General features: G+C 41.4%; 1 protein-coding gene across 1 annotated transcript; it reads left to right on the top strand.

The window, feature by feature from the left end:
• Positions 1 to 3,210: 3,210 nt before the first annotated feature.
• Positions 3,211 to 10,470, top strand: LOC133135373 (protocadherin-18-like). Its single transcript, XM_061252326.1, has 4 exons — positions 3,211 to 5,962; positions 6,405 to 6,493; positions 7,639 to 7,808; positions 8,882 to 10,470. Exons 1-4 carry the CDS (start codon positions 3,488 to 3,490, stop codon positions 9,550 to 9,552), a joined length of 3,405 nt encoding a protein of 1,134 aa, XP_061108310.1. The 5' UTR covers positions 3,211 to 3,487; the 3' UTR covers positions 9,553 to 10,470.
• Positions 10,471 to 12,747: the final 2,277 nt, after the last annotated feature.

Below are 12,747 nucleotides of genomic sequence, written 5' to 3'. Positions count from 1 at the left end.
ACTGTCCTATTTGCATGCCTGCCCGCCACATGTGAAGGCAGGAAGAACAAGTGCTAACAACTTCGTCGTGCGAGACATACGACAACTACACGTGTCGTAAAGCAATTTACCTCCCTAGTTACTGAGAGTAGTGAAAGTTCGTCTGTGGATGGATGAATAACAATGTGCATTGTTGGGGACTCTGAGGGGCAGTACAATTGAATGACTCCGCCGAGGGCCCGAGATCCACGGGAGCTAATTGAATGAATGATAATAAGACGGGCTCAGCAGCAGATGCTCGCGTGCCTTTACAACACCAGTTCCCACTGTGCATTCCAGCGCCACGCACTTTGGTGTGTGGGGGCTCGCCGTCGTCATAGTGGACCTCATCTCCGCTAGGCTCCACCTTCTGCGTCTTTTGTGTTCCCGATTCTCTTTATTTCAGTGACGCCTACGGTTTCTGTAGCTAACATGGTATCATGGTACCAGTAAAGCGACGAATTAGGCTTAATCAAATCAGAAACCACCACCTGATGCACCAGTTACATTATGAGCTGACTTCGGATGATATTAGTTCAGTATTAGCCTATATTTGCTTATTGTATTTTACGTCAAACCTCTATTGTAGGTAGGCCTATCGGTCGGACGACTGATTATGTCAGAGCACCTGCTTTAGGGTGCAATAGCTCGAAGATTTGAATAAGATCGTTGCGTGGAAATCTCAACATGTGTGGACATGGAAAAATTGGATTTTATTTTAAGAACCGTGGCTAAGTTTACACCTGCTTCTAGTAGCCTAGGCGTGCTACTTATAAAATCCGTCATGCCTTTTTTAGCAACATCACTTGTTTGCACTCGAGTTGTTTTCAACGTCTTTGTGTTGGAAATGTGATTAGCACCGATTCCATGCAGCAATAATTACATTATATCGCGCTCAGCTCTTTGGAAACCGGATCTAAGGGAATCGAGCCATCAGTCCGTATCTAACTTTCTTAGGTTTGATTAGAATAGTCCTCGCCCGAGTCCACTCATTCACAAGCGTTTCAAAGGTTACTCGCGCGTAAAGAACAAACGAAAGTATTCAAAGAAGCAGTTTCGCTGGTCAAAACCAGTACTAGTTCAATAGAAGTGTTTCACGCATGAAAAGAGCGCGCCATTCCTGTGACATGGGTCCCCCATTAAACAGACAGCTTGGGTTCATTTTTTCCTTAGTAAACCATACTGGTCAAGAAACACTTACACACTTCCCCTCTGCTCTAAATGTCTATTTTTAGAAGAATGTTACACTTCTACTCCCATATTATTGAAAACATGATTGCCGTGTAACACAATGCAACGGCACACGAGCATCCTCAGGGAAATCTGATAGCGGTGCAGCAATACGCCATGTTATTTTGTTTAGGAGATTCCACAGTGTTTTTCTCTAAAATACGATTTTTCCCAGGCATGTCCTCTGTGTCTAATTATTAATTATCTATGAAGGTAGCAACACCACTCTATTTTCAGTGCGACAATGGTTATGTAATGTGTCTATTCTGTCAAATGTGTTATTAAATTAGTCTATTGTAGGCTGGATGACTGATCTATAGGCTACATTATCATGCACTTTATCTTTAAATCAAGTTCAGTGGACTTTATAAGTCAGTCTATGGTGTTTGATACAAGTAGGCTTACATTCGTGGGAATGATTATGTAGGATGCCGTTTGTTTAAACTTACAAGCCACGTTGAGTGTTTGTCCCCCTTATATAATCATTGAGAAGTGCATAAAAATATATAAATGAATTATTATAAATGGATGAATGGGTATACAGCGCAATTATTCTCAAGTCCCTCTGGCATTTATTGAAATAAAGCGGTCACCAAAAGCGTCATCTCTGAAAAACAATAGCGAGTTTCGGTTTTTAGCATTAAATGCAGATTAGATATGACCACTTCATATGGTTACCAGATGAATAGAATTGCTCCACCAAAACTGTTTTGGTTAAATATGTCAGCCTTTTTGGAAATCTGTTCGTGAAGAAACGAAATTAGATTATCTCTTAAATCGTTCACTATAGGCCTCTCTGTAGGCGAGACTCTCTCTTCGTGTTTTTATATGGGAGTTTGTTCAGAGCTGAATTGAATAATTACATTTGCGTTGGATTGTTGGATACTCTCGCCAGATGGCCATTGGCTTCCAAGGCCCCAGTTGTCCATGTTTACTTTTAGAACGTATACAGGATGCTAATTCAGAGATCTGGTGTCTGAAAGACTTCCATAGTTGCAAAACAGAATTATTCACGAGGGCAGGACGTTGGGTGACCCTCTACTAAATACATTAATTCGAGTTCTTAATTTAGATTAAGCGCACTATAAAACAGGTTAAAATACGTTCAGATGAAAGCGAGTGGGCCAGTCTACCTGTACGTGAGTGAGAGATGGGAGAATATGATTTGATATGCAGAGGAATGTATAGTGTTTTACACAGACCAATCGCAGCAATTGTATTTTGTATACACTACAGATAATAAAACGCTTTCTCTGCACTCTCCATTGAAACATTGAAGAAGACATTTTGGATAGCCAACTTAATTTCCGCCTTGTCTTTATAATAAATAAACAATTCAAATAATTAATGTCGTTTCCAAAAATTGCTTTTGGACTTCTTGAATATATTAATTCTTAAAATAATGTAGTCGATACGCCTATTTGATGACATAGTGGCAAATTAGCAGGTTTTTGGGGGATTTTTTTCCCGGTCATAAAATGCATGTACTGTAGGCTACAGTGCAATGCCATAGAATGGCTATGGCAATCGCGTGTTTCGATAAAAAGATTTCCGGGTCACTGTTTGAATCGTACCTGCTCCTTAGCTCAGCAGATGGCATTGATTCCAGCCCTGTTTTCATTGGAATCATAGAACATAAGTAGAAGTTCGTCCGTAATTAGTTTTAACATTTTCGGGAGCACGTTTTGTGAAAGGACATCCAAAAGGCGGGGTTTACTCCACTCAGTCATTGTGAATCAATAGCTTCTCTGTTTTGAGTGGACACCAAGAGGCTACAGGGGCAGCACTTGATTTGGGAAGCGTTTTGTCTGAGAAGAAGAAAAGCTGCAGTTTTATTCCAGGGCGGGCTATGTGGGACAGTCAATCTGCATAGAGGCAGCACAACCAGTGGAGTGTTGAACAGAGCGCATCCAGCTTGTAGTTGCGCTTCCCACAGATGTATGTGTTGTGGTGGATGTGTGCAACAGATCACTGTGCGGGAGCAACGCTTCAGTTTAATTAAAATGTTTTTGTAGAAGACAACCGCCACAAGAGCCTGAAGATTTTCCGTTTTAAACAAAGCTTGGACATAATATTTTTTTGAAATGTTTACCTTTATTCCCTCACAAACTTTATACATCAAATATGAATAAATAATGTATTATTTCGGATGCAAGCTTTGAGGACTTGGAGGAAGATTTAAAAATGATCATCTCTTTTATTTTGTGAAAAAACGGGTTTTTTGAAAACGAAAACAATCATGGGGAACGTATTTCTTAGCTTCGGGTTACTGAAACTTATTTTTCTGGCGACTTTTACTCAACACGTTGCAGGTAAGACTTTAAAATACAAAGTTTACGAAGAACAAAAAATAGGCACCGTGATTGCAAGACTTAAAGAAGATGTTGCTGATGTTTTATCTAAACTCCCAAGTTCTGTTCCTTTGCGTTTCCGAGCTATGCAAAGAGGGAGCACGTCCTTTCTTTCTGTTCGGGAAGAGGATGGAGAGATCAGTATTGGTGCTAAAATTGACCGGGAAAAGCTTTGTGAGAAAAATCTTAATTGTTCAATTGAATTTGATGTGATTACCCTGCCCACGGAACACTTACAGTTATTCCATGTTGAAGTGGAAGTGCTGGACATTAATGATAATTCACCGCAATTTTCCCGTTCCATAATCCCTATTGAGATATCTGAAAGTGCTGCCGTGGGGACGAGAATCCCCCTGGACAGCGCTACGGACCCAGACGTCGGGGAAAACTCCCTCCACACATATTCTTTGACCGCAAACAACTTTTTCAAAATTGACATACGGACAAGAACCGATGGTGCCAAATACGCAGAGCTTGTTGTGTTTAGGGATTTGGACAGAGAGACGCAGTCTAGTTATGAGCTTCAACTGGTGGCCTCAGACACAGGAGTGCCTGCTAAATCCGGCTCTACGCTTCTGAAAGTCAGCATCTCAGACTCTAACGACAACAGTCCTGTTTTTGAAAGGCAATCATATGTAATCGAACTACTGGAAAATTCACCATTGGGAACTGTGCTCATAGATCTTAATGCAACTGACCCAGATGAAGGGACCAATGGCAAAATTGTGTATTCATTTAGCAGCCATGTTTCTCCCAAAATTATTGAAACCTTTAAAATAAATTCTGAAACTGGGCAACTAACGCTGATAAAGAAGGTGGACTTTGAGAGTACAGGCTCGTATGAGATTGATGTCCAGGCTCAAGATCTTGGACCAAATTCCATCCCAGCTCACTGTAAGATTATTATTAAAGTAGTGGATGTCAATGATAACAAACCAGAAATCAGCATTAATTTAATGACCCCAGGGAAAGAAGAGGTGGCCTACATATCAGAGGCTGCCCCCATTGACACCTTCATTGCTCTTGTAAGGGTGGAAGACCTTGACTCAGGCTTAAATGGGGAGGTTGTTTGCAGGCTCCATGGCCACGGACATTTCAAGCTTCAGCAGACATATGAAAAAAATTACATGATTTTAACCAACGTTTCATTAGACAGGGAACGCAGGTCAGAGTACAGTCTGACAGTGATAGCTGAGGACAAAGGCATTCCCAGCCTCTCCACTATAAAGCATTTCACAGTTCAGGTTTTGGACGAGAACGACAATCCGCCTCATTTTGAGAAGAGCAGGTACGAGATCTTTAAATCCGAGAACAATTCTCCTGGGTCCTACCTCACTTCTGTCGCGGCTAGCGACCCCGACCTGGACACAAATGGACAGGTCACATACACCATTCTGGACAGCTTCATTCAGGGGAGCGCCATTTCAACCTACGTCACCATCGACCCCTCCAACGGGGCGATTTACGCACTCAGGAGTTTTGACCACGAAGACGTCAGCAGAATCGCCTTTGTCGTCCAAGCCAGAGATGGAGGCGGTACCCAGCTGGTCAGCAACACAACCGTGGTTCTCACCATCTTGGACGAAAATGACAACCCTCCCACGATCGTGGCGCCCCAGCTGCACAACCGCACGGCCGACGTGCCTGTCTACAAGTACGCCGAGGCGGGTCACCTGGTCACCGCTGTCCGGGCCATGGACAGGGATTCAGGCATCAACGCAGAGTTGACATGCACGATTGTCGCAGGGAACGAAGACGGCTACTTTATCATGGACCCCAGAAGGTGTGAGGTGCGCACTAATGTCAGCATGGAGGATGTTCTCCCTGAGCACTTTGAGCTAGTAATCCTGGTCCAAGACAAAGGGTCCCCCAGGCTGAGCACCAGAGCAGTCCTGAGGTGCACTCTCCATGAGAATATGGAGAGTCACATCCAGCCCATTCCCACAAACAGCAGCCAGCCCACCTTGGATGCCTCCATGATCATCATCATCTCCTTGGGGGCTATCTGTGCTGTACTCCTGGTCATCATGGTGATGTTCGCCACGCGGTGCAACCGGGAGAAGAAGGACACGCGCTCCTACAACTGCAGGGTGGCCGAGTCGACCTACCAGAACCACCCCAAGAAACCTTCAAGGCAGATCCACAAAGGGGACATCACGCTTATGCCCACAGTGAACGGCACGTTGCCTATCAGGTCCCACCACAGGTCCCCGTCTTCCTCCCCTGCCATGGACCGCGGTCAGATGGGGAGCAGACAGAGCCACCACAGCCGGCAGTCTCTAAACAGCCTGGTCACCATCTCCTCCAATCACATCCAGGAAAACTTCTCCCTGGAGCTCGCTCATGCCACCCCACCTGTAGAGGTAAGACCCCCCCACCCCATTCAGAATATTCCAAACTGATTTATATATTGAATGGAAAAAAATGCTCCAGTGTACAGCTTTCTGTTGCTTAAAAAAGAGCATATCCAACTGACTGCCACTCATGGACCCATGGATCTTGTATAAGAGTCTGACTGTGGCTCTATTACATAAATTAATCAATTAAATTAACTTAACCAGTGGTACAAATGATGATTTGCTTTCCTTTGACTTTTCAAGTTCATGTACATGATATTGGATGTATATAAGTGTAACATAATGTATGCCTATTTCACGTTCTTTCTGAAATCATCTTCAGTTGCGCTTGTAGTTGTCATGAATACATTCCTTGTGTATTATGTGTGATAGTGTCATGCCTTTATGTTCCCTGTCATCTCCTCCATCAGCATTCATTTTTATTTTTATTTATTTATTTTTGATATAGCAAGTTTCACAGCTTCTGTCAATGCTCCATCAGGGCCAGTACCAGCCAAGACCAAGTTTCCGCGGGAATAAATACTCAAGGAGCTACAGGTAAACTCATGCTGATGTTTCAACCTAAGCACATTTTAGGGAGTAGAGGCTCTAGGCCATAACATGCCCGATCACTATGCATTGGTTACATGCACATCATTAAAGGTAAAGGAAATACCAAATTAAAGTAGAACTTGTGTATTTGGAAGTCCTTCAGGCCATAGGCCATAGTCCATATCCGCTACAGATCATACCCATTTCCGGTAATCAAAGAAAGTTTAAAAAATATATATTATTCATGCATCATTCTCTGGAGGTTGTCAGTGCCACACTATCATACATCTACAGGAAATTGAACCTGCCACAATTAATGAAATGAATACATAATTGCATAAGTAAAAGCTAGTTTGTTATGAGGAGATAACTTTGGCATAATCAAGTTTCAAGTTTGAATATAATTTTTTAGTTTTTAATAATTTAATAATTGCACAATTCACAATGGCTAACAATTTACCAATTGAATTGAGTCAGTGAAATGGTGAGATCATCAAGGAATGAAAGGGCATTGATGATGAAATTAAACGATTCATTATGCAAAGGGGGAAAGCCAGTATGCAAAAGTGAATTAATATTAATCATGTGCCTTTTGATGTATTTCAACTTCACCATTCATATGTTGTCATTTATTTGTTTACTTGTTTAATTAATTTTTGACTGCCTCTCCATGAGGATCATGATTTATTATTATCATTTTTTCAGAAATTGTCAACATGCATGGCCGGAACTTTTTTTCCCCATTCGACTGCCATAATATAGTTTGTATAACAAAGGCGAAGCCATGGCTACATCAGTGAAAATGCATTAGATTTATAGGTTCAGCATAATGGACCACTGCTGCAAGCCAATGTTTTCCATAGCCCTCTTTTTTGTGCATTGTGTTCAGTAATATTGTGGGCTCCAGCTGGGGAAAACTTGATGAGAACCCAGTGTTTATATGAAGTAATTATCATGTGGATACACCGTAGCAAGTACCTTTGCTGGGGTCCTCTGTACAACTATAAGAAAACAACAGTTTTTTCAACAGAGTTGGCATAGGCCAATTACATTACGGTATATCAGATTTAGGGTACCTTTGATATATGATAAACCAGGATGGTAACTAAATCAAAATGGTGGACAACATGTTGTGTAATTTTCTTTTTCAGATATGCTTTACAAGATATGGATAAGTTCAGTTTGAAGGACAGTGGCCGGGGGGACAGTGAAGCTGGGGACAGCGATTACGACTTGGGGAGAGAGTCGCCTATTGACAGACTGCTGGGTGAGGGCTTTAGCGAGATTTTCCTCACTGATGGGCAGCACAGACTTCACCCAGGTATGCATGATAGGAAATCCAACACATCTCTTCACAGCCGCTCTTACCATAGATATTATCAGCCTTTCTGACCGTATTCTCAACCACTGTGACCATAGATACTCCCAGCCCCACAAACCACAGATATACTTCACAGCCACAGGCAGCAAATACACACATATTCTTAAATTGCTTTCAGGACTGTGGATATCACTCAAGTAATAAAAGCAAATAAATAAATAAATATCTGAAATTCTCCTCTACCCGGGCATATTGATGCAGTTTTTTCTCCTGTCCTCAGAGAGATAAGCTCAGAGCTTCTCCGGGAGTGCCTATCAGTAAATTAGTATGATTACAGAAGAAAGTCTTTTTTTTTTCTTTATTCAAATGCGAAGCATTCATCTTAAATGCAATTATTTCTGAGGCTTGATACAGACAGGGTTCTGAATTCATATCTGCACTTTGGAGAGCTTTTTTTTGTACATGAGTGGTTTTAATCTTTTTTTATACTGCTCTCATCAGTCAGAATTTGCATCTGAGCTTTCATTTTGGTTTTCATTTGTGGAACTTTGTTGTTGTTATTTTCATGATGTATAATAAATGGACCTTTCAAACAGGCCACTTAATAATGTACCTAACTAAATAATGCACAGTGTATTATGAATATCTTATAGACTGGCATATTGGATTGGTATGATCAGTTCTTTGGCAAAGTCTTTGAAAAATGGGACGGGTTCCACACTGAAAGGAGAGCAATGGGGTTATTCTTTATTCTGTGTGGGATCTCTTACAGTGCTGCGAATCTCTCTAATTAATTTGCCCGCTTCCTGTCGAAGTATGTCATGCATGTCCACACTTGTGCTGCATCGATTTACAAGGGAAATGAAAATGGTGGATTTTTTTTGATCGTTCTTATCTCGCACTTTCAAGTCAACATGAAGAAAATGTGCAGTAATTGCTGTCATAAATCTGAGGGGGGGCTTTTGATGCATATTTGCTGTTCTTCTGTACCCTAAAACAAAGAATGGTCTGTTGTTCCAGATTTGCGTATTCCCCTCTGACGTTCCTACCTCATTTCCTGTTCCCCTCTTCAGCTATGAAACTGTGTACAGAGGAGTGCCGGGTCCTTGGGCACTCTGACCAGTGCTGGATGCCTCCTCTTCCATCACCGGCCTCCTCGGACTACCGAAGCAACATGTTCATTCCCGGAGAGGACCTCCAGCAGCCCACGGTCGAGGAAGACCGGCAGTCCGTCGACTCCAACGACCGCAAGAAGAGCTTCTCCACTTTCGGCAAGGAGCCCGGGGTCGGGGCCGAGGAGGCGGAGGGCGGAGACCTGTGCGGGGGCGCCTCCCTCCTCTCGGAGATGAGCAGCGTCTTTCAGCGCCTCTTGCCGCCCTCTCTGGACACCTACGCCGAGTGCACAGAGGTGGAGCGGACCGGCTCGCTGGAGCGGAGGAAAGGGCACCTTCCCGGGAAGTCTTCCGCCTACCCCCAGGGCGTAGCGGCCTGGGCAGCGAACACTCACTTCCAGAACCCGGGGAGCAGCATTGGGCCGAGCCCAGCCAATCACAGCAGCGCCCCGCCTCCTTCAAAATGGCTTCCAGCCATGGAGGAGATCCCGGAGAACTATGAGGAGGACGAGCTGGACAACGTCCTCAGCCACCTGCAGGCTGGCCACAGCGACAGCAGGCACGAGATAATGGACGCCAGCGAGCTGGTGGCTGAGATAAACAAACTCTTGCAAGATGTCCAGCAGAGCTAGGGACGGGCGAAAATATGCCCCCTCCCAAAAATTCTTGTCTTTTCCATATTTATGGGAGTCTAGGAAACCCAAGAGACCTGCAATTATGATTCAGTTGCATTTATAATGTAAACATGTTTTGTGAATGCTAATTATCCAAATATATTGTATTTTCTTGTTCGTTACACAGTGTACACAGTGTGAGTGTAATTATCTTTGTATTTTAAAAATACATTTGTACCCTTTTATATTTATATGTGTATATAAAAGTCAATCAAACAGAAGTCTATTTTTGTACTTGTATTGCATGTTATATAAACATGGGTCAAGATTTTGATGTGAAAAATATTGAAATTGTTTTGTTATTCTTATTATTATTATTATTATTATTATTATTATTATTATTATTATTGATTTTGTGTCATTCTAAATATAAGTATTTATCTGGCATGGTTCTTCTTTATTTTGGAAGTGGGTGGTTTGAGAAATAAACCAGTTGAATAATAAATATGAACTATTGTTGATTAAGTATAAATTGTGTACTGTATGTAGTGTCATTAATGTTCCAATTGTATGCAAAAGAAGGTAAATCAAGGTTGTTTGTGGGCAACACAAACCTTCCGTTCTGCTGCACATGATACAGTTGCACTTGACATTCTTATTGTATTTTATATATGTTTTTGTGGGGGTGGATGGGAGGGTATTAAAAGCATGGATACCATGTTCTGTCTATTTGTAACTACAGAGATCACATTCCTTCATACCTGTTAGTACTGTATATGACTGTGACTGAATAGTCCTGAAGCCTGGAGTTTGTTTACACTTCATTGACCAGGTGACCTTCCCTTTTTTATGTTGTACAACACCGTGAAACACACTGTGCATCTATATTCTTGCGAAGATATGCAGATTATGTTACATTAAAATGGATGAATTTAAGTGACTCTCTGTCCTCTTGATTCGACTGAAAAGCCAACTCTCTGTGGACTCCCCCTGCTGTTCAGAGATGAGAATTGCTTTTCTTTCTTTTTTTTGCAATGACTCCAATATAAGTATGTATTTAACTGGATTGTCAGAGAGTGGTGGTAAGCATCAAAATGACTTTCAACTATTATGGAAGTTACTGTATGTTACATTAGTCTCATGTACGGGTGAAATTCTATAAGATTCATATGACATCTGCCAGTCACATTCTTGTAAGAGATTTGCTCAGATGAATATTTCATAGTACAACTGATATGATCTCCAAGCATTACATATAAATATTATATTATTTAGACTAACTACAACAACACCTATACAATTACATGGGGATCAGTTATACAATGTTTACCATGTTCCTTGAATAATTAGTTTCACTCACACAATACAGTTGAAAGCAGGAGATTATGTGCCATAGCTGTGCTTAAATTTGAATAACTCCTAAAGTCAAGCTTAATGTTTTTGCCTTGTTTTTGCAGAAGGATCATTATCTCATCTCTAACTACAATATTTCTGCCAGGAAAATGCCAGGTTTCAGGTATTACTGACTGTAAACCAGCAATCGGATTGTTTGTAGATCGACAGAGAAGAAAGCTGAAGTATAGACTTATAATAAGCATTTAACACTAAAAAACACAATAAACTTAATGATATGTTTATAAAGGCTGTAAAATAACATTGACAATCAACTGACTAAATATATTTGCTTTGTCTATGTATCAATTTTTGCTGATATTTAGGATTAGTAAGTGTAAGGAATCGCAGCAATTGTAATGCTTGTCTGGAATAACATACTATTCTCAGAAAACATTTGCACTACAAAATATTCTACTTTTATGTCATAAATGTTAAATGTGAATTATCCGTTGGTGATATAATAGCTTAATGAAAAATGATATTTATTTGTGTAGATCCAATACCATCTTCTGAACACTGAAACGCCTTTTCTTCATGCCTGTTACAGGTATGTCTCCTTGCAAATTGGGTGATTCTGTAAATGAGTGTGATACAGAGACCTCTAGGGACCGCTGCACTGAACTGCATACTGCAACTCTGTGCTCATGGGGGGAGGGGGGGAGGCTGGCGGTAAACAAAGCAATCCTCTGATAGAAGTTAAGGCTGACTGACCTTAAAGTACTTTACAGATGTGTTACATGTATTCATTCAGCAAGCCAGCTGTTCATCCGAAAATAAGATACTATTTATGGAGTAAATCTGAGAATATGTCAGGTCACACATTTCTTTTTCATAAGGAAGAAACCTCAAACAAGCAGCTCTGATCCATACATTTATGCGCTAATTTATTAGTGGGATGACCCAGCAGTTGCAGCGATAGAGTGGCGGTGTTGCTAGCCAGAGATAAGTATCCACGAGTCCATAAGTATTTGGACAGTGGCACATTTTTTTGTTCTGTAAAAAATCTGTGGCTCTGTACTCCAGTACATTGGATTTGAAATGAAACAATGAATATGAACTTAAAGTGCACACTGTCACATTTAATTTGAGGCTATCTGTATCCATATTTGCATCCAAGGTGTATAAAATACCCGTAAAGGTATAATAGGTCGTTTCAGACTTGTAAAGGCCAAGAGACGAATAGCAGCAACAAACACTTTCAAACCACAGCACTGTTTATCCCTCCCCCTTCTCTGTAAACACGCTGATGTTGAAACGCCATTGGCTGTGGCAATTAGAACCAATTTTCAACCAATGAGCTTGCATTATTGTACAGTTATACAATGTTTTGGTACAGTGTCAGGCCATCAACTGTATATTTTGAAACCCGAATTTAAGGACTATAAACACAGGCAGAGGGTGAGTCAACATGTCAATGAGCCTTTTCAATGATAGGAAGGGATTTCCAATGGTCTTGTAACAATCTTACCTATTGTACCTTTAAATACAAGCATGTAGCCTAGTGGCTAAAGTGCATGACTGGGACCTGGTGGTTCAAGCCCTGGTAACCATAATAAGGTCCGTGCAGCTGTGGGCCCTTGAGCAAGGCCCTTAACAATTCAATAAAATTTTATATGTATCGCACTTTTCACAGAAGGCTGTCCCAAAGATTCTTTAAACAAAAGGGAATAAGAAATACCAGCTCTAAGCCCCCACATAACATATGAGGTATACAACTCCCTAGTTGGGAGAAAAACCCTCATACTGTGGGGAGAAATAACTCCCCGATGGGAAGAAATCTTGGGAGGAACCCGGCTATAGGGGGGTAGTTCAGCGGGT

This window comes from Conger conger, chromosome 8 (assembly GCF_963514075.1).
Source record: "Conger conger chromosome 8, fConCon1.1, whole genome shotgun sequence".
Lineage (NCBI taxonomy): Eukaryota > Metazoa > Chordata > Actinopteri > Anguilliformes > Congridae > Conger > Conger conger.
Note: the sequence above shows the minus strand (reverse complement) of the source record. Positions and strands in the feature narration are given on the sequence as shown.

Excerpts from the sequence above, each read along its gene's own strand:
- LOC133135373 (XM_061252326.1), top strand. The coding sequence starts at position 3,488 with ATGGGGAACGTATTTCTTAGCTTCGGGTTACTGAAACTTATTTTTCTG. Across the intron at positions 5,963-6,404 it reads ATGCCACCCCACCTGTAGAG|CAAGTTTCACAGCTTCTGTC; the intron begins GTAAGACCCCCC and ends TTTTTGATATAG. Across the intron at positions 7,809-8,881 it reads GCAGCACAGACTTCACCCAG|CTATGAAACTGTGTACAGAG; the intron begins GTATGCATGATA and ends TCCCCTCTTCAG.